This window comes from Cryptosporidium ryanae (genome assembly GCF_009792415.1).
Source record: "Cryptosporidium ryanae isolate 45019 chromosome Unknown contig_68, whole genome shotgun sequence".
NCBI lineage: Eukaryota > Apicomplexa > Conoidasida > Eucoccidiorida > Cryptosporidiidae > Cryptosporidium > Cryptosporidium ryanae.
This window is the reverse complement of record NW_027125515.1, coordinates 213,484-234,853: the sequence shown is the minus strand read 5'-3', so window position 1 is coordinate 234,853 and position 21,370 is coordinate 213,484. Positions and strand designations below refer to the sequence as shown.

Genomic DNA, 21,370 nt, shown 5'->3' with positions numbered 1-21,370 from the left:
GGAAAGGGAGGAGGAGGTGGTGGAAATGAGGGTTGGGATGTAAGCAAAACTGGAGAGGCGAGAGTTGGACTTATAGGTTTCCCATCAGTAGGAAAATCAACACTGCTTAACAAATTAACAGGTACATTTAGCGAGGTAGCAGCGTATGAGTTTACAACGTTGACATGTGTACCTGGTGTGTTCAACTACAAGGGAGCAAAAATACAATTACTTGATTTACCAGGTATTATCGAAGGAGCAAAGGATGGGAAAGGTAGAGGTCGTCAAGTAATAGGTGTAGGCAGGACATGCAGTTTAATACTGATAGTATTGGATGCTCTAAAACCACTTACACATAAAAGAATTATAGAAAGAGAGTTGGAGGGGTTTGGGATAAGATTAAATAAGCAACCACCGAATATATCGTTTACAAGAAAGGACAGAGGAGGAATAACTATAACATCAACTGTTCAATTGAAAAATATAGACGAAGAGACAATAAAATCAATATGTTCCGAATATAGGATAAACAATGCAAATTTTGTAATACGTTGTGATGCAACTGCGGATGATATAATAGATATAATAGAGGGAAATAGAATATATTTACCGTGCATTTACGTACTAAATAAGATTGATCAAATTACAATTGAAGAATTAGATGTGCTTTCACAATGTCCCCACTATGTGCCTGTATCTGCACATCACGAATGGAATTTGGATGGTTTGATAGAAAAAATATGGCAATATTTAGATCTGATTAGAATATATACCAAGCCAAAAGGTCAGATACCTGATTATGCAGCTCCGGTAATATTGAAACGCGAAAAATCAACAATAGCTGACTTCTGCAGAAGAATTCATAAGCAACTTTTGCCTCAAATGAAATACGCTCTTGTCTGGGGACAGTCTGTGAGACATAATCCTCAAAGAGTTGGAAAAGATCACGTTTTAATTGACGAAGACGTAGTTCAAATAGTAAAAAAGTAAATTAATTAGAATTATTAGTATTTTAATTATTAACTAAAACTATTTTTCACTATTGTCTAACTTATTAGTAGTGTGTTTATATAAAAATTAAAATTTTTTACAAGAGATAAAATTTAATTCAAAACAATAAATTTATTATTTGAGTTTATAGTTGTACATTGTTTCATATTTTTAGGCATTAAAAATTCTCTCATATAAATGTGAATTTTGCGAAAAAAGCTGCCACTATTTAGTTCTAATTTACTGTTTACTAAATAAATAAAATATATTTATTGGGTTAAAAATTGTCCAGTTTATACTTGTTTATGTAATTAAAAGCCTTGTAATTAAGTAATTCTTTATCAATATAATTAATAAATTTGTCAGAGGGGTCTTCTATCAATGAGTTACCAATGTATGTACTTTTTGAGTCACATTTGCTTTTATCTTTTGCTTTAGAATGTTCAACATAAAAACGCACAAGGTAATTCTTGATTGATTCAAATATTGGATTAAAACAATAACTCTCTGTCATTATCTGATATTTTTGATTGTGGATTAAATTTGATTTCACGCAATCCTTTTTTACAGATGAAATATCATTTACAGGTTGAATATAATCAAAAAGAACATTCCAAATAATACTTGGAATTTCAAGATCAGAATATTTCCAATTTTTAAAAATAGTAGATATCCAGTTAAAGTACAAATTAAGTAATTCAATTGCTGTATTTTTCAGAAAAGAATCGCTTTTTAGCATTCCAATATCGCTTATAAAGCAATTACCGTTTGGATAAAAATTACATTCGTCATTGACACCATTTGTATACTTGGCTTTATTGGATTCAAATTCATCAAAAAAAGCGATTACATGCAAGTAAACGTGGTATATCCAGGCAACAATGCCTTTTATATCGGAATAATTAAACTCACCAGATACGAGAATCCAGTCTATGTTGCCATTTGTAAACAATCTAAAGCAATCTATAAATCCTCTTATAATCGAACATTTGAAAAGTGAAAATAAATAATCGTATTTCATACCTGGTCCAACTGAAATTTTCATGTTAGCCTCTCTCTCCTCTCTTTCAATTATATCTTCATATTCACTAACATCTCTCCCGTGTTTTGATTCACTGCCTTTTTCATTGTCCATTACCTGCAAGTTTTTCAATAAAAGCGTTAAAACAAAAGTCATCATATCAACTCTCTTCACAAAAGATGACAAATTAACTTTGTTAACGATGTCTTCGCCAGATATCGGTTCTATATGCGGTACTACTTGGTGACTAAAACAGTTTCTATTCGCGTTGCTTTTGTTCACATTCTTACTGCCTCTACTTTTGCCACCGCCTCGAGCATGACTCAAAATTTTTATATTGTTGGAATAACTCCCAAATGAAAGCTTTGTATTAATTAAAGAACTTACTCCTGGAGCATAAATAACAATGTTATTGTATTCGGAATGAGTGACTTCCTCTGCACCAATTAGACCACTAGGCGCCAGCCCTACACACTTGAATTTAAAATTGCATGACATTCCAGAGTAGTGAGAAATAATTGACTTGGCTTTTGCAATGTCTTTTATTGTATCTGAGTAAAGATTTGTTAGAATAGAATCAGATTTCGAGGCTATAACAAGCTCCTCGTTGGTGTCTAAATGCTCACAATATACAATCTCACTTAGTCTTTTTTCAGCAATATTGATTTCATTGGAAATCACAAATTGGTCGTCCTTAATTGAGTCAAACTTTTCTGTTTGAACATGCATTACGAATGAGAATACCAGAGTTATTGTTTTCAAAATAGGTATTTTTAGTTTAACTTCCTTTCTTGGGTATTTTTGTATATTAAGAATGCCACAACAGTTTAAGAATTCGTCAAGTATCATTTGTCTTCCATTAGCTGTAGATATGTTAAATGTAAATGAAGACAATGATCTGGTCAAATAGTCCTCGTTCTCTAAAACAGACTCTGAGTAAGAATCGTAGTTACTTACCAAAAAAGGCAAAGTCCAAACAACAACATCCCCGTTATTGGTTATATAGTCGCTAAATATATTTTCAAAAGTGATTCCAATATTATTTTCCCTTTCCCGTTTAATATTTTCGTTTATAGTGCAAATATCGTCCTCAGAGAAAAGACGATTTCTGAGACAGTTGTTATTATAGTTCATCCAAACTGACAACATTTCTACATGAATTGGAACGCTCTTGCAAAAATACTCCTTGTCAATATTGTTATTAAAACTAAGGTTATCATGGAAAGAACCATAGATGTAATTGAAGTTTTCATCATTAAAAATAAAGTCTTTTTCGTACAAATCAACTATTACCTTCTGTTTATCGTTTTTACCGCACCTACTTGCCTTCTCAGACTCAACCACAATGGAGTTCCACGGAAAGGCAAATTCGTCTGAATCACATCTAAAATACACATCTTCACTTTCCTTAGTTACATTCGACAGCATGAGCTCTAGTTTTGTGTAAAATGAATTTAGTGAGTTAATGTGAGACCTCGATATCCCATTTAAAGACAAAAATTGATTGTAAAAAAATACAAAACTAAAATTGAGAGAATCAAGTATGTTTGATATTATGTCACTTCTTATTTCCTTTAATATACCCTTTAAAGAATCTTCCAAAAACACGTTTATTCCATTTTTATAATAAGGAAGATCTAAACTTGAAATAACAGTGTTTAAGTAAAAATTTCTTGAGTTATAATTAATATCAACACTATCACACGCAGTGAAACTTTTGTAATTAACATCACTATCCGTCTTATTTAATTCACTCTTTTTGATTTTCACTATTTGTTTATAATTAAACATGGATTTGTACTTCTTCCAATTCCCTATGCCTACCAAATTGTCCTCTATAAGACTGTCCGAATAAATTTGTTTTTCTATTTCGTTTATTTTAAAGTCGTCCTCTGACGCACTGAAGCTATTAACAAGCACCTCGTCCTCGTCTCTTATCAATTTGATTTCTTCGTCAACATCATTTTTAGCGACAGTATCTTCATTTAATATGTCCCTGTTTATTTTTTTTGTATTTAAAACCCCTCCAAACCTGTTTTTTCCTGTGTTTGTTGTAATTATTTTTTCCCCAACAAATACCTCGCCATTAGCTCCAGAAATGACATCATTCAATATATCGGTATCGTCTTTATCACCATGATTCATTCCTCCCAAAATAACTTTACTTAAATCACCATTACCAGCTAAAACATCATTAGTGCTTTCAATCTTATTAATAAACATTCTCTTTTTATTACCATTGTATATTAAAAAATCGCTTTCTCTGTAGTTTAAATTGTCTGAAATATTATTCTCGCTGGCTAAACCGGTATTTTTATAAACAATACTGTTCTCAAAGGAGTTAGTGCCTCCACTGTAGTATTTCTCAACGTGATCAATGCTTCTTTTGTTTCTTTTACCTGTTGTACTATATTCGTTGTTCATTGTGAAACCGTTTTTATTTATAGACAAATTTTCACACTCTAAATCCTGGGAAAATCTGTGTATTTCGAGACCATTATTAATACTGTTAACACCGCCGTTCATGCTAATATTGATATTGCCACTATTAATATCAATATTATTGTTAATGTTATTATTATTCTGATCTTTTTTGATGGTATTGATATCATTGATGTATGCTTGTTTGTTGCTTCCGTTTATCATACCCACAACTCCGTTTTTGTATTTGTTTATATCAATGTTGTTCATGCCCCTAATAAGGGAAGTTTCACTAGTGTTGTCTTTTGCGTGAATATTCCTGTTTCCAGCACTCAATGATTCTTTAAAGGAGCTGTAAACGTCATTATTAGTATCAGAAACATCATTTCTACCAAAATTGTTGTCGCATTTGGTACTTTTGATTTCAAAATCTCTTCTTGAAAGCACTTCATTTATTGGATCTAAAATGTCTATTCTCTGTATTCTGCTAAATAAAGACAGAAGAACCTCAGATGGAAAACTGAGAGAACTTAAAACGTTCAATGAGTCAAATGATGATGGGTTTAAACAGTCCCTGAAAGATACAAGGTAGCAATTGTTCCAGTTCCTTTCTTGTAAATACTTCATTAAATCTGTTATACTTGAATACTCAACGCCACTTGTACCATTTTCATTGCTGAATATTGATACATTAATATTGTCCTTTCTGTAAACGTGAATTCCAAATCGTTCTATAAAAAGTTTAAAGTAGTCAATAGATTCAATATAAATTCCAAATATTTCAATAAAGTCCATCAAAGGCATACTCTGTTTACGACCCATGCTTGAGGAAATGAGTATACTTAAATACTTAAATCTAATAATATTTGAGTACTTTTTAATAAGTATGCAAATTAATATCAGTGAATGAGAGTACTTTTTAAATAAATTGTTTTTTATTTTGCTTTTGTCACTTCCCATTAGCGTGTCTATAATATTAATGCACTTTCTAAAGTATCTAAAGTATCTAACTATATTTAAAAGCCTGAATGAGCAATGTATGCCCAGTGCCAGTTTAATTAGAGGATTGTCAGAAAATTTTGGATTTAATGAATTAATTACGTCAATTATTCTTGTATCGCTTGAGTTTTCATTCTTGAAGTTTATACTCATACTTGTTAATATTCTATATGACCAAAATTCAGCTTGGTAAGGTGAATCATAAACCAATATATTCATAAATTCTAAACTGTCCATTAATTCGTTGAATCTCTTTTTTGAGTACTCAACGTCCTGGTAACCAGACATTAGCTTACCCAAACAGGTTGACATTAAAGAACCATTTTGAACAGAATTAAATTCTTTCACGTTACACAGACACTCCTCTGACAATAACAAAAATCTGAATGATATTTCGTAACATTCAATACTTCCTCTGTGACGATTGGCGTGTTGTACCGTTAAATCTTGCCACACTGCTCTTAATCTATCCCTTAAAAAGTTATATATATCTATATATCTGTAATTGTTAAATCCAACGTTTTTATAATATAAATAACTAAAGGCCTGTCTATCTGCCTCTATAAAGTAAACTATAAGTCTCCTAACTACCATTCTACACCACGTTACCGGACGTACAAGTTCTTTGTGAAAAACTCTAGATGCATCCGATCGCTGGAAACTTTTAACAGCCAGATATTGATTCACTATTCTCGCCTCAATATCATCAGCCAATGAGAATCCAGAAAGTCTTTCAAAGTCATTTGCCGTTGACGTCTGTTGTTTGTTTATCATCTCCTCCTTGCTACACATTCCAAAAAGCTCCCCGACAAGCACATCTTGAGTATTTATGTTTCCAACTATACACTTTCTGTGAACATAGCTACTATTGTTCGCAATAGTATTATTACTTTTGTCTTCTACAGTTACCAACTGAAGTGGATCCTGTATTTTAAAGTACTTTGATGAGTTCGCATTTTCTGGACTTTCAAAAAGTTCTTTTCTAAGTAATGGATGAAATTTGTTGTACGCCCTTTCTATAGGTGGTATAAACTCATTTTTTACAGTGTACAATACGTCCCTGCCAACTTTGTTCTTGCTTCCATAAGTTAGCTCGTTCATCCTCATAATTTTGTGTTTCTCCCCTTATATATACAACAATACTCCAACCTAATTCTATATTATCATGGATATCTTATTTTCTACTGCACTTGAGCTTTCTAATTTACTGATACTACTATTGTACACTCGACGTTGGCATACTAACTCGTCAATCTTGGGATAACTAAATAACCATTCAATATTAATACCCTATTAAATTCTTCAATATGTCTCCTTTAAATTTTTCTGCGCAACATGTACATTAACTATATGCTTAACGCTTAAAATGATGTTATTCTCACTTATCTTCCCTCCTTCAGCCTCCTCCTTTCTTGCTCTGTATCCCTCTATTCTCTGTGTCCTCTTCTTTAGTTATCTATTTGGGTCAGGCTTTTAAAAAATGTTTCTTACACCTATTAAAGCTTCGCATACATTCTACTATACCCCTCGTTGGTTTTTCGGTTCACATACGAATATGACCATTTAAAAAATGCCGTGCCGCCAAACCGTGGCGCCGCCATGGGTATCGAATTTATAGATCTAACAGGGGAGAAAATGGTAGTTAAGGGTGTAAGATTGTGCATGCGAGAAAAGTAGAAGCTAAATGAATAAATAGAACGGTAATGGAAAGCATAATAAGGTAATTTCTTAAAAGAGCTGGCGGTGTTGAATCAAATTAATAAAAAAAGGTGCATTTTATACGTATATCTGTAAATGTGAGGGAAAAGGAATACAATACAATAATTAAAACAAGACTAATTTATGGATTCAGATGTATTTTTAGGGTGAGACAATAATTAAACAACTAATGAAACCATTTTCTAGGACACATGAGTTTCAACATTCGCGATAACATATTTGAAGAAGGCGAATATATGAGGATATCACCTTTAAACTCTTCAAAGGAAGGGAAAGAGAGGAAAATGAATAAAGACAAAAATAATGTTAAAAGTAAAAACAATCACAAACGCGAAGATGGAGTTTACAGCATTTTTGAGTACAATGTAAGAGATGAAGGAGACTGGGAGTACAAGAAAGATGAGAAAAAAGGCAACGTATGCAAAATGAACGTAGAAAAGAGGGGAAACAGGACGAATAACATAAACGACCACGATAATGACAACTACTACTGCGGTGATTATCGTGATCATCACTGTTGTTTTAGCTGCAAGAGTGGGAGTGGGAACTGTGGGAAATGTGGGATAATTGGCTGCAAGCATGAAAAATGCATAAAAAACGCGGATATTGAGTATGATATTGGTAAATTAAGGTTTGGGAGGAGTAAAGATAACCTTAATTGCAAATATTATGGATTAAGGAAATTATTTGCCAGTATGATGAGTTTAAGATCGGAAAGCAAACAAAATTCAAGTATCAGCAGGAACAGCAACAATATGAGCAATAGCGAGTATGAAAGCCCGGATATCAGACAAAACAAGAGCTACGAGTACGAGTACTACAACTTTGACGAGCAAAGTTCAGTTAACAATGATAGCTACAACTATGGACTAGAAATAGATGGTCAAGATTTAAGGCAGGGGGGAAAGGGGAAGATGGAGAACTTTGAACGAATTCTGGTGAATATGGAAGAGAAAGATCACTATATCACGAATGATGAATATTTAATACAGAATTATGATAAAGTAAGACCCCGCTTGGATTTTGAAGAGTTGGACTTGGACGAGAATCATCGAGGAGACTCGGAGATGAGATATGAGCTTTTTAAATCAAAAGAAATGGAATCGAGTAAAAGAGAGTATATTAGATTAATGAAAAGGCGTGAGAACGAGGACAATTCATGTTTAGACTATAAACACAATTCAAAAAATTTAAATACTAGAAGACCAAATTGGGTGGAAAAGTATTCACAGAAACAAAGAAAAATACCAGTTGTGTGTATAAAAGACGGGGTAATAACACAAGATTACATGCAGACAGCGGAATTACTGAGAAAAGTTCACATGCATAATGAAAAGCAGATACTTGAAGAAAAAGCAACTGGAGCGCTAACATTAAGAGATTTAAGACAAGTAGTAGGTTTGCATGGCTTTGAGAGGCCCTCAATAGAAATAAGAAGAAATTGCATTCTTGTAAACATGCCAAATGTTAGGTGTTTAATACTGCATGATAAAGTATATTACCTTCCAAAAAAGCCTATTTCAGTTATTAATGTTAATAATAGTGCTGAGAATGAAAGATACACCAAATGCAATATAACGGATTATCACGACCACTGTGTAATAGAAAAACTAGTTTTTGTGACATATAATCACACCTTTGATGGTAAAGTGGATAATAACTATTCGGAGAATGGGAAAGATCCCAACAATAGAGATTTTAATTCTGACTTGGATTCAAATATGAGGGACAATAAGGATAAAGATCAATACAAAGCACCACTTGAGTTAAATGCACTTGAAGTGTGTCTTGTTCAAGTGTGCACCCAATTATGGGACAATTACTACAAAATATACGGTACAGCTCAGCATTTTCTAACACATATAGAAAATAATCCGACGTCAACACAAAAGGTGTATGAAATAAATGATTTAAGAAAGAGGTTAGACTCACTTAGAGACAGAATAAAAGGAGTGTATGAAGCAATTAAGGAAATATTAGATGATGATGATCTTCTGGTTAGAATAGAGATATCAAAATTTTGGAAAAAACCACAAAATTGGGACAATATTGCCATTCTTGAATCTTCTTTTTTCGATTCCGAAATACTACTGGAGTGTTATGAACAAGAAGTTGAAGGTTTAATAAAAACAGTAAATCGTTTGAATGCCCAATTAGATGATGCAATTGAAGTAATGCAAATACATCTCGCAACTATAAGAAACAACTTTCTTAAGGGTGAAATAAGTCTTGATATCGTTGGAGTTTGTGTTGGCTTTGTTTCTGCGATTGCTTCTATATTTGGAATGAATATTCAAAGTGGACTTGAGAAAAATATCGGGATATTTTGGTTTATGGCATACACAATGATAACAATGTGTGGTTTTGCAGGTATAATCGTCATTTTGATGTTTAGAAGACTTCAATTATAATAAATAATAACTCTAGCATTTGCGGTTCTGCTTGAAAAATATTTCTGTGTAAACTATTATAAATAAGCATTTAAATTTATTTAATTTCCTATCTTAAAAGATAATCCAAGTCCTTTTTTCTAAATTTGAAGTATTAAAGATATAATATGTATTTATATATCTCAGGGGTTTCTGGGAAAGATAGAAAAACCTACTGAGCGAATTGTATTCGCAAAAACCCGGTCTTTCTAGTTTCTAACAATGCTTTGTTCTTCATTTTCACTAGATTCATTTCTCACAAGTCCACTGTTTTCGTCCATTTCACTATTTTGAAATATCTCTCCCCATAGTGAAATACTCATGCTATCGGATTCATCATCAATGTTTGAATTCTCTACTTTTAGAATGTTTTCAGCACAATCAAGAATATTATCTGAATTGGGACCATTATCATTAGTTAGTGTTGAATTTAGTAAATATGGTATTTTAATTATTTTTCGGTTATTGCCTCTGAGATGTCTAGTCCAAAAATTTGGAGATTTGTCGGTAAGAATCATAAAACCAACCCAAGAGAATATTCTGTTGAATGAACTGGATGGATTCTGAATTACATTGTTTAACAATATTTCGATTAAATCCTCTAAAGATATAGATATTCCATATTTTGGATATATTTCAAATGTGACTGATATTCCATTTTGGTTAGTCGAGTAATAATTGTTATTTGCATCAGAATAACTATTAGTTGGATTCAATGCTGAATTGTAGTATATGCTAGACGAATTATAGGGATTAGTAGCTGCTGTTAATGAATTTATTATTACTGAAGAAGACTCCATTCCCATTGAAAGTGCTAAACTAGAGGTAAATAGATTTTTGAAGAAGGAAAATGAATCCTGTGATTGATCTTTATAGTAAAAATTTGTTATGTTAACCTGTGCTGTTACATACGTTAGTGTATTGTTGTTGTATCCATTACCATTACTTCCACCACTGCTGTCGTAGTCAGGGGTATTGAATGGCGGATAATTATCTGGATTAAAATCATCCTGATTTATGTCCATATCTGAAAGAGAATTTAATGGCGACAACTGAACCCCTCCGCTGACTATTGTCTCTGCTTGGAAAACTATTCCTCCTGGTAATATTGTTCCTTGTGATAATATTGCACCTACTAATAATTGAGAATCCGAGGGAACAGTGCTATTTCCGGAAAAAACAGCTCCTCCTGGAAGCAATGAACCACCTTTTAACATTTGTATTGTTCCCAACAACGTTGTTGTTGATGGGAATATAGTTCCTGGTGGCACAGACATTTGTTGTATAAATTGACCATTAGGTATTATCACACCTCCAGGAAATATTCCGCCACCAGGCAATATTAACCCGTTTGTTAAAAATGCATTTGGTTTTATATACGAATTCGAGGAAAATTTTGTTCCTGATTGTACAACCTTTCCTGATGGATACAATATGTCACCTGTTAACACTCCTCCAAGTGGTAAAAATGCTCCTCCTGGTAATAGTGTTTTAGAGGGAAGTGATGTTGATGAGCTTAATCTTATCGATGGTGGCAATATTCCAGTTCCAAGTATTAATATTGGACCACCTAACTCCATTCTTGGAGACAATAATGCACCAAATATAAAAGTCCCTGCTGGCAGTGTCACACTTGATTTATATATTACAGGACTCCCCACTACTGTGCCATTTGAGAATAAAATAGGACCATTTGAGCTAAGTCCATCTGGAAAATACGCTTTCTCAATCAACAATATTTGTTGTGGAAATTCTAGATAATTGCTTGTGGATGGTATTTGATAATTTAAAACTCTAAATCCTATCAAATTATGATTATTATTACCATTAACATTCACACTTTCACTCTCTTCGTAATTATTATCATTAATTGAATATGACGATCTGTAATATAAATTAGATGAGAATCCTGCGTCTTCAAATTGAGGATGACTATTCTCAAATATGTTGTCATATTCACCAGAATTTAACAAAAGTGACGAAAGCCCACTGTTAATACCATTTACATTGCCACCGCTTCTAACTTGTGATTCTTCCGACTTATATATCGCATTTTTAAATCCAAAAGGTGTATTAAATTGATAAAAGCCACCCTGTAGTGTCGCCATTGAAACCCTATTTGAGAAGCCACCAGGAAGCAATGTGCCTGATGGCAATACCCACGATCCCAGGTTATCCTGAATTCCTATATGATAATTAAACAACAATGATGTTTCAGTTATTATATTATCCGGATGCACAGGTGGTTGAAGGATTGTTCCTGGTTGTAGTGTTGTACCGTTTGGAAATATTGCACCACCAGTTAAATAAGATATTCCTTTTAGTATTGCACCTCCTCCTAATGATGTTCCTATTCCTAGCTTACTTCCTGCAGGTAAATTTATCATAAAAGGTGATGAGCCAAATGATATCAAACCACCCATTAATACACAACCTGTTTCCAAATAAATTGTATCAGCTATAAATGTTCCTGTTGGTAATACGGTACCGTATTGAACTGTTGTATTTGGAGTTATAATTCTACCATCCGGTAATATTGCACCACCACCAAAAACAGTACTCGTTGATATCGTTAATGGACCTAGCAACAATGAATTACTCGGCAAATTTGAACCAGATGGCAATATGCCTCCTGCAGGAATAGATAAAGATGTCATATTACTAAAACCTGTTGATGAATAACATAATGTGTTTGTTATGCAACAAGATGCATCTGGTTTTAATTCTGAATTATTTGAACAACGATAACCGTAAGTTTCTGTTCCTATAAAATTACAATTCATACTTAATGTTAATGTTGGTTTATATTCTCTGTCTTCCAAAAAAGTCGCACCTCCTGGAAATAATGTACCTCCAGGTAGTGTTGTTAAATAATTAAGACGCTTTCCTGCCTCTAATAATGTTCCATTAGGTAACAATGCTCCCAATGGAAGAATTGCACCGTTCGGGAATGTAACTGGACCAAAACTTGTTGTTCCTACCGGCAATCTTGTTCCATTCACAGAAAAGTACCCTTTTGGTATTTTTACATTTGTAATCAAACCCCCATTACTGTTATTACCTCCACCTACTCCATTATTTATGTCTGAGCTGGAATTTGGCAATAGTTGTATCTCCTCCTGAAAAAAAACGTATGTGCCATTTTGAGCACCAACTCCTCCTCTTATTATTTTTCTTGCTTCAAACGAAGGTGAGATGTCACTCTCATCAGGTGTAAATGGCTCTGTTACGAAACTTTCATAGTAATATTGTGCTGATTCATGATTATTTGGAGGATTGAAAGCTCCTCCAGTTAGAGAAGTTATATTTAATGGAAGCGATACATTGTTTATCTCGTAAAAAAACGGACCATACACCACTTTATTCAATGGCTCTGAAACATTCTGTAATCCGGGGTACTCCATTGACTCGAATTTCTCCAATAAGTTTTTTGCTACATCTTCCAATGTTTCATTTTTATATTTCTTTGCCTGTGAAGAAGATATAAACTTAAATAAAACAATTAACAGTAGTAACAGTAATAATATTCTATTTAATCCATTCATTTTTAAATAATATATATCTTATATTATTATATTCACATATATTCAAATTTTTAATCTTTTTTTACAACTTTTATTTTTATTTGCTTGAACTTGAAATATAAAATTACATCAAAACTCCTTTTTTATTAGCAATTCTATTATGTTCAATTATACATGTAAAAAAAAAAAAAGTTTTAATGTAATTTTTAATTACTAATTGTGAATTATGTAAATTATTCCTATTTTTATAACCACTCTTTCCTTCATTTTCTGTTTGCAAGTTTTTTGCTATTTTACCACACTCACATTTGTTTTTCTATTTGTGAATATACTTGCCACATATCAATTCAAATTGTATAAAAATCTGTTTAATCATTATTCTAGTTGTAATATATGTTTTATTTATAGAAAGCCGTTTAAGAAACATTAAAAATTGAAACAAATTTTTTAAACTAATTCAACTTATTCGTCTTCTGAGTATTGCTCCATATCATCCACAAGAAATTCAGTAAAGTCAAAAGTAGCTTCATCGATTTTTTTATTAAGTTTCCTTTCGGAAATATTACGAAGTTTAGTGCATAATTCTGAATTGCAGCTTATATTCAACTTCTCTTCCAATATTTTTACTATATTATCCAGTCTTTTATTATTATCGCCATATCTCCCTTCGTCAATCCTTCTTGTCTCAAACTCATCCAACTTATCTGAGTAGTATTTTGAATTTCTAGCCTGAAATTCATCATCCATCACTACTTTTCCGTTTTCAATATCTATATTTATCATTGTTTTTCCTAATAACAAATTAACAGAAAGTTATTTCTCGTTATTCCCAAGAATATAGCAATACAAGTTTTTTATATTTTAGTAGACATAAATTCGAATAATACCAATTAATCATAAATACTATTAAATAATTTACAAAATATAAGCAAATACTTGTATTGCAACTCTTATAACTTAAAAACTTACTTTTAGACATACTTTCAATATATTCATTTGACATCTTTAGAGCAAATAATCTTTCCTCTTTTGTGTTCCATTGATTTTCATATTCTGAATACCAGTCAAGTTCCTCGTCAATAACCCTCATTCTATTTGTATTTCTTGAGTAATCTATTAATCTATCTCTTATCTGAACAGCTTCTATATAATGACTCACTTCTTCACTGCTAATGATACTCTTTGGAATCAGTATTCTATCGTCTTCTTTTCTGTTTTTCTCATTATTGCATTCGTCTTCCCTTTCATTATCGTTTATTTCAGCTAATGATATCTTAAAACCGCAATATAAACATTTATTTTCCTTATTAATAAAATACTTCTCCTTTTCACATATCAACCGTCCTATTTTTTTTTTTTTGCACGTGTAAAAAGAGTTAGTTTATTTAAGGTTAATAAATTAATCTAACCAAAAGGAAATGAAACTTAGTAAATGTAGCAAGGACAATACCATCGTTTTTTTCGTTTTAACAACTCAAACATTCTGTATTTATGTTATTTAATCTGTCTAAAGAATCTAATAAATAGATAGAAACATAAATATTATTTAATTGCCTATACTTGCTATTCTAAGATAACATTGAATACATAACAGATTTGAATAAGCAAGTAGTTCTTTTTTGTCTTCAAATTTAATAAGCCCTTAACTACAAATTTTTGGTAACATTTCTCTATCCCTTCTTCTAACTTACCACATTTTATACATGTTGCATGTAACACGTGTATTTTTCCAAAACATGCACATATTGTCGTTTCTTCTTCTTCGGCGGTATTTTCCACCGGTATTTTGATACCCACATTGCTTGTTTTATTAGCATTTCTTTTTGGCTGTTTTTTATTTTGAATCTGAATATCAGAAAATCGTATAGTTCTCATTTATTTTTTTTATAAACTCCGTTACTCTTTTGTCAATTTATTTCAAATAAAAAATTACCCTCCCCACTTTATAATAAAATCTTTTTGTTAAATCCGTTTAGTTTGACTCTAATCGGAAAATAACACTGTTAATATAGTTTGTTCCATATAAAGCACATATATATAATACTAGCTTTTTGTTTCATGTAAAGTTCAAAATCATAGAAACAATTGGTATGAAAAAAACAATAAAAGCTTTATCTACATGTAAATAATAACATCAACTATTTTCACCAAAGCCTGTCATACAGTTCTCTTGCAACAAAAAAAAAGAAAGTTTCCCCTTTTTTAAAAATCTCTCTTCAACTGTTCATTTAAACACTTTAATATAACCTATGCTACATATTTTTCTGTAATTTCCTGTTTTATTACAATATTTATTTATTTTGCAGTGAATATAAGCTATCCGAATATTTGTGTCTTGGCGGGAACTAGTTTTAGCTGTGATTTGACTTTTAGAGAGGATGAAATAAATTTTTCTTCGCAAAAAAAAAAAAAAAGTGATTTATGGTACGAATAATCTTGAGAATTTAAAGTAGGTTTTGGAATACTTAAATCGAAATCATAAGTGAATTTGAACGATTTATTGACAGATACATATTTCTCTGGTTTAAAGTTAAGAATTCAAATACTAAATATTCAAATATAAAGAAAGATTATTAAATTGTCACTTTTTTCATTTTGCAATTCAATATTGAATTGCAATAACTAAACGATACATTTTGTTAATTACAGTTCCTAAATAAGTAGGAAATCCACATAACTTTACTTTACTTTGAGCATTTGTGGAATTAAATACAAACAGTAATAGTTTCTCTTATGAGTAAAAATAATACATGAAATAACAAGAGATTATTTTAATAAACCATATTTATATTCATGTGAGTCTGGATGTTTGAATTCACTAATAATCGAATTATTTATTTCAATGTTAATCAGATATATTGAAATAAAATGAAAAATAAAATAAATTTTTCAAGATATTTACTCTCAATTACTTTATTATGTTTAATGATAACATCGGAGTGTTTTGGACCGGCCCTGGATGAATATGAGTCTTTAAGCAGTTGCAGTATAGATGAGCAGGGTTCAGATTTGACTGGATTTGATCAAAATCATTGGTCGGGGGTACTAGAAGAGCAAACTACTTTGATCCCATACTCAAAACTGTTTTACAACTATGTCTTTGAACCAGTTATTGAGAAGAAGAGAAAAGAAGGCAAAAAAAAGATCCCATTTTCTATTTTTGATATTATTTTTAATAAAGTAGTATTTGCAACTTGTTTATTGATATGGTCATGTATACTATTCATAGCATGTGGCACTGTTGCTGATACTTATATATCGTCATTGATGATTAGATTGGCAGAATGTTTAAATCTTTCTGATACATTCGCTGGATCAACCCTTTTGGCCTTTAGCAATGCAGCCAGTGATGTAATACTTGGAATAGTCAGTGTTTCAATTGGTGAAAAAGATGCCATAGATGTTTTTTTAGGAGACGTAGTTGGTGCCTGTCTGTTTATAATATTAGTTGTTTTTGGTTGTGTAATGGTCTTCTCAAAGAGTGGTACAAATAGTAGTTATATTAATATTCCAGTATTTAATCACCTAAGGGATACAATAGCCTTAACAATAGGTTTAATTCAATTATTGATTATAAATCATCTGGGATACATTTCACCAAAAATGTCTTTCATACCTTTAATAGCATATTGCTGTTATGTTTCGCTCCTTCAATGGAGCGAAAAATCAACATCCTGTTCAATGCCTTTGAGTCTTACAATTAGAGATGAATATGTTGGACATGTTTATGAACATGTTGTTGGTTCAAAAGAAGGCAATGGGAGCGGTAAATTTAGTTTGAGAAGCAGTAATGTAACAGACATTAGAAGCCTTTTGTATAACAATGCAGTAAATGTGTCTTCAATACCATTTACACCTCCTGACTCTTTAAATGACAACAGAAACAACAATTATGATAAATTCGATGTAAGCGTAAATGATCTTGAAATTCCACCTATAAAACTGTCGTTTTTAAGTACTTCTGAGGACGACAAAGTAAAAAGTAATAGTAGGGAGAGAGCAATAAACAAGGAATTATATTGGGATAGAATAGGTTCAAAGTCAAGAAGTATTAAAAAAACCCTTCTCTTACTTACTCCATCTCACTCGCCTTCTCCAAGTCTCACAAATGACGAACTATGTGGGCGAGTGCTTACTCCAAATTCTCCAAATTCTCTTCTTACTAACTCCATAAGATGTGATTCGAGATCATTACAAGATGTTTCGGAAAAAGGGACTTTACTTCCTGATAAAGCAAATAACTTATCAAAAGGACAAAGGCAGGCAATGCCTTTTCAAAGGGAAAAAATTTTCAATAATACATTGGAACCACCCTCACAATGGAACATCAATAGATCAAAGTCTCCCTCATCTGTTGTAAATTCGAGAAATATAGTATCAACCGCAAGCTACTCGACACTAACAACTATAAATAATCCAATTGATCAGAATAGTAATGATAAAATGAGAAGTCACTCTAGAGACCGTGGGCTAAATGGAAATAATAGATCCAATTCACATTCAGAACTGGTTCTCGTGAGCGATGACTATGCAGTTAGACTTTCAAGAAATCTTTCTATGAGTGAGGTTGTTTACCAAACTGAATCGCTTTATAACTCCTTACTTCCTCCTCCAGCTCACAGAGAAAACGTCATGAAGCTTCAAAAAAGAGGAAGAATGTTGTCAAGAGAAAACAGAACAAGGCGCATTCCAGGAGCAAATCAAGACCTTAATTATAGACAAATTAATGAAAATCATCCCATAGAAAATGAAAATATAGATATTGAAGAAAGTGTAGAAAGTGAGCATTGGTCTAGATTAAATTATTGGTTGGACTTCGAAGTCTTAAAAGAAGATATTTTTGGTTTCTTAAATTTCATCAGACAGTTATTAATGACTCCTATTATGTTTATATTGTATCTAACTGTACCTTCTCCTTCATTAAGAAGATCCGTCCAAATAATGCAGCCTTTGTTTATTATTCTAGCAGTCGGCTTTGAGAAAAAGATATATAAGAACTACCCTTTGTTCTACCTGTTAGCCCTTTTATCAGCATCTATTCTTTCTCTCATTCTATTTGTAATATATACGTGCGTTATACCCCCAGATGATGAATATTCTGAAGATAGCACAAGTGAAACCGAAAACCAAGGTAAAGTTTTAACTAGTACTCTTAATTGCCATTATTATACGTCTCAAGTTCAAGATTACATTGAGAGTGGCTCTAATAATCCTAATCAAACTCCAACACCTATTATTTATAACTTCAATGCTTCTTTGAACGCTAATTATTGTACTGAAAAAAATCAACAACAATTCGATACTAAGGAAACAAAAGATGATAGAGTAGGGTCACGTTCGTCAATAAAATTTGTGGATATTGATATTTCCCCAAAAAAGAGACGATTTATAAAGAACTTTCTTGTGTATTGTAACATGTTATTCGGAATTATAATGTCTATTTACTGGAATGGAGTTTTGGTTAATGAACTCGTTGAATGCATAAGAGTAATTGGACTTACTCTTGGAATTAAACCTGCTATTCTTGGTCTTACTATTGTTGCTATGGGAAACTCCATTGCAGATCTTTTTGCGAATGTTGCTGTTTCAAGGGCTGGACATGCTCACATGGGTCTTGCTGGTTGCTATGGAGCTTGTGTATTCTTGCTTCTGTTTGGATTTGGTAGCTCTGTTTTTGTGAGAACAATACAGCTTGGTTTTTCCAAGGATATTCATCTCCACTTTGAATCACAAATTATCACCGCCACTTATCAACTCTTATACTTCCTTCCTTTCTCAGCTCTTGTTGTCGTTCTTTCAAAGGGAAGAGTGCACAAGATCTGGGGTCTTTTATTCATTTTATACTTCATTATTGGAATGATATTTATTCTTAATGGAATTATTTAAACTTTGAAGTTACAGTAAACCCAAAAAAATAATTTTTTTGGATGGTACACACCCCTCCCTATTGTATATATATATATATATATATATATAAACTACTCTTATTATCATTATTATATTAATTTTAATACTATAAATAGATTATTTTCAATACTAATTTTTAACTTTAAGCTTTATTCTACTGAATACTTCATTTTAATTTTATTGTTTATTTATATATATACTTTTAACGTTTTTTCTTGAAAATATTTAAATACTGAAATTAGTTAACTTATGACTCTTCCTCAAACTTTATAACCCTAGTTCTCTTGTGTAAATCTAGTTTTGGAATATTTATTTTTTCCTTGGATGTTACTCTGTTCTTTCTGTTTATTTCTTCCATTTTTTCTATTTCATCTGATTTGATAATAGCTTTACCAAATATTATAGCTCCTATATCTTTTGTTAAGTCTTGAAATCTTTCCTTCTGGTTAATGTCAACTCCTATAACACTCTGTCCGTTATTCAGATTAGATATCGTATTTATTAATTGCGGTGGTTCTAAATCCATGCATTGTATTGTCTCTTTATTATCAAAATAAATCAAGTTTGAGCAACATTTATTGTACGTTAAAAACAAGTTTTCTAAATAACCTAAAAATATATCCGTCATTTTTAAACTTTAATTCAGTAATCTTCCTATTGAGGTTTTAAATTATTACTATTAAGCAACTACAAATTAATGATCACAAATTTATTTAAGATTTTTATATTCTATTTCTAAAACTTACTCCTATTTAGGGCTCCCTCACAAATTAACTTTTCTTTGAAGCTACCTTTTTACATACTTCTCATACATTACTCGTCACATGCAATTGTTGTTTGCATGCATCCCGGAAACATGATGGCGCCAAGAATGTATGCATTCTTTTCTTAATTGCAAGGAACAAATGGCGATTAAAAAAAGATTTATTAAAAGTCAGAGAGTTAGTTTTAAAAGAACATCTATTTCCACAAACTATTACATTTAATCAGTTTTATATTTAAATAGAACATGGCTTGATGAAGGAGAAATTATTATTTCAAAAAAGATCTATAAGAAAAAATACGTTATAGTATTATAAATGTAAGTATATGTATATAAGCTTTGAGCTTTATAAAGTAAATTTTAAAGAATATTTGAAAGTTCGCTAATATATTTTGCATTTTAGTTATTTTTAGTTGAAATTTTATCGGTTTTTTTTCTATTATTTTTGTTCTTGGTTTTCTTAATTAATTTCTTTTTTATTGGAATTTTATTACTTTTACTTTTAAACTTATATTTTTTATTTTTTCTTGGTTCTAATTCTATTTTCTCTCGATTCTTCCTTACGTCCTCTTCAGATAAAGCCTTTGTAACTGTAATGGTTGATTCCCTGAACATTTTGCCATTTAATGCCCTAATTGATAACATTACGTATTTCCTATCATTGAAAAGAACAAAACCAAAACCTTTAGGTTTGCCTGTTGTTGAAGATTTGATTATTCTAACTGAATTTACACAATCTTCATTTAGAGAAATTGTTACAAATTTTCTAAGCTCATCTTCAGTACAAAGTCTAGGTAGGCCACCAATAAAAACAGTTCTCTTTCTGTCAAAAGTACTAAACTGATTGCCTTTTGATGCTGGAGTTATACGCAAGTAATTCCCAGAAAGTAATACACCAGAATATTTATCAATTATACTTTTCATCATATTTTTATCCCTTAATATAACATAAGCATTTTTTGTCCCACTATTTCCAGAGAAACACTCCAAAGCGGCTCCAACTTTTTTGTTTGATGCAAATTTTGGGTGAATAGGAAGAGATCTAAATCTAATTGAAACAATGTCACTGCTTTTGAGTTCAAGTCTCTTCAATAGCTCTTTCTCTGAAATATGTAAACTTATATTGCCAACAAAAATCGTGCTATCTATTCTGGGATCACTGTACTTATCATATCTTTTAATCTGTTTGTTAGAATTGTCCGATTCTTGCTTACTCCTTTCTACTCTCCCCTCTTCCCTATGTGAATCCAAATTTGAATCTTCAGTACACTTTGAACTAAAAGAAGGTTTTGGAGAAGGCTTTAAAGTGGCGCATTCGCTCAAAAGTTTTTCTATTTCTGGATTTATTTTTGCTTCTGTGTCTTGATTTTTACTCTTCCTCGATACTGTATTCAACAAATTTGACTCTCTATTTAACCTTTCTCTCATTTTAAATTACTTTAGTTATAAAGAGATCAAAAATGCATAAATATTATATTCCCTATTTATATCCTGTATCTTAATTAGAATTGTTTTTTCAGAATTTTAGCTTCAATAGAAAAGAGGCTTACTTGAATTATTTAGTTATTTGTCAAATTTTACATTATTAAAGTCACCTAAAAAGGCGCTGACAAATTGC

The 21,370-nt window shown here is 31.5% G+C and overlaps 7 protein-coding genes across 7 annotated transcripts; 2 read left to right on the top strand and 5 right to left on the bottom strand.

The window, feature by feature from the left end:
• Window positions 1-1,246: 1,246 nt before the first annotated feature.
• FG386_003285 (uncharacterized protein) lies at window positions 1,247-6,517 on the bottom strand (the record flags this gene model as incomplete). Its single annotated transcript, XM_067342513.1, has 1 exon — window positions 1,247-6,517. The coding sequence occupies one exon, from the start codon at window positions 6,515-6,517 to the stop codon at window positions 1,247-1,249; it is 5,271 nt and encodes a 1,756-aa protein (XP_067198454.1).
• Window positions 6,518-7,320: 803 nt separating this feature from the next.
• Window positions 7,321-9,540, top strand: FG386_003284 (uncharacterized protein; the record flags this gene model as incomplete). The annotated part of the gene is made up of 1 exon (XM_067342512.1): window positions 7,321-9,540. The coding sequence occupies one exon, from the start codon at window positions 7,321-7,323 to the stop codon at window positions 9,538-9,540; it is 2,220 nt and encodes a 739-aa protein (XP_067198453.1).
• Window positions 9,541-9,767: 227 nt separating this feature from the next.
• Window positions 9,768-13,103, bottom strand: FG386_003283 (uncharacterized protein; the record flags this gene model as incomplete). Its single annotated transcript, XM_067342511.1, has 1 exon — window positions 9,768-13,103. One exon carries the CDS (start codon window positions 13,101-13,103, stop codon window positions 9,768-9,770), a length of 3,336 nt encoding a protein of 1,111 aa, XP_067198452.1.
• Window positions 13,104-13,544: 441 nt separating this feature from the next.
• On the bottom strand, window positions 13,545-14,957 carry FG386_003282 (uncharacterized protein; the record flags this gene model as incomplete). Its single annotated transcript, XM_067342510.1, has 3 exons — window positions 13,545-13,873; window positions 14,052-14,426; window positions 14,774-14,957. The coding sequence occupies 3 exons, from the start codon at window positions 14,955-14,957 to the stop codon at window positions 13,545-13,547; spliced, it is 888 nt and encodes a 295-aa protein (XP_067198451.1).
• A 993-nt stretch (window positions 14,958-15,950) lies between these two features.
• FG386_003281 (sodium/calcium cation exchanger) lies at window positions 15,951-18,968 on the top strand (the record flags this gene model as incomplete). Its single annotated transcript, XM_067342509.1, has 1 exon — window positions 15,951-18,968. One exon carries the CDS (start codon window positions 15,951-15,953, stop codon window positions 18,966-18,968), a length of 3,018 nt encoding a protein of 1,005 aa, XP_067198450.1.
• A 268-nt stretch (window positions 18,969-19,236) lies between these two features.
• Window positions 19,237-19,617, bottom strand: FG386_003279 (uncharacterized protein; the record flags this gene model as incomplete). The annotated part of the gene is made up of 1 exon (XM_067342507.1): window positions 19,237-19,617. The coding sequence occupies one exon, from the start codon at window positions 19,615-19,617 to the stop codon at window positions 19,237-19,239; it is 381 nt and encodes a 126-aa protein (XP_067198448.1).
• Window positions 19,618-20,151: 534 nt separating this feature from the next.
• On the bottom strand, window positions 20,152-21,180 carry FG386_003278 (uncharacterized protein; the record flags this gene model as incomplete). The annotated part of the gene is made up of 1 exon (XM_067342506.1): window positions 20,152-21,180. The coding sequence occupies one exon, from the start codon at window positions 21,178-21,180 to the stop codon at window positions 20,152-20,154; it is 1,029 nt and encodes a 342-aa protein (XP_067198447.1).
• Window positions 21,181-21,370: the final 190 nt, after the last annotated feature.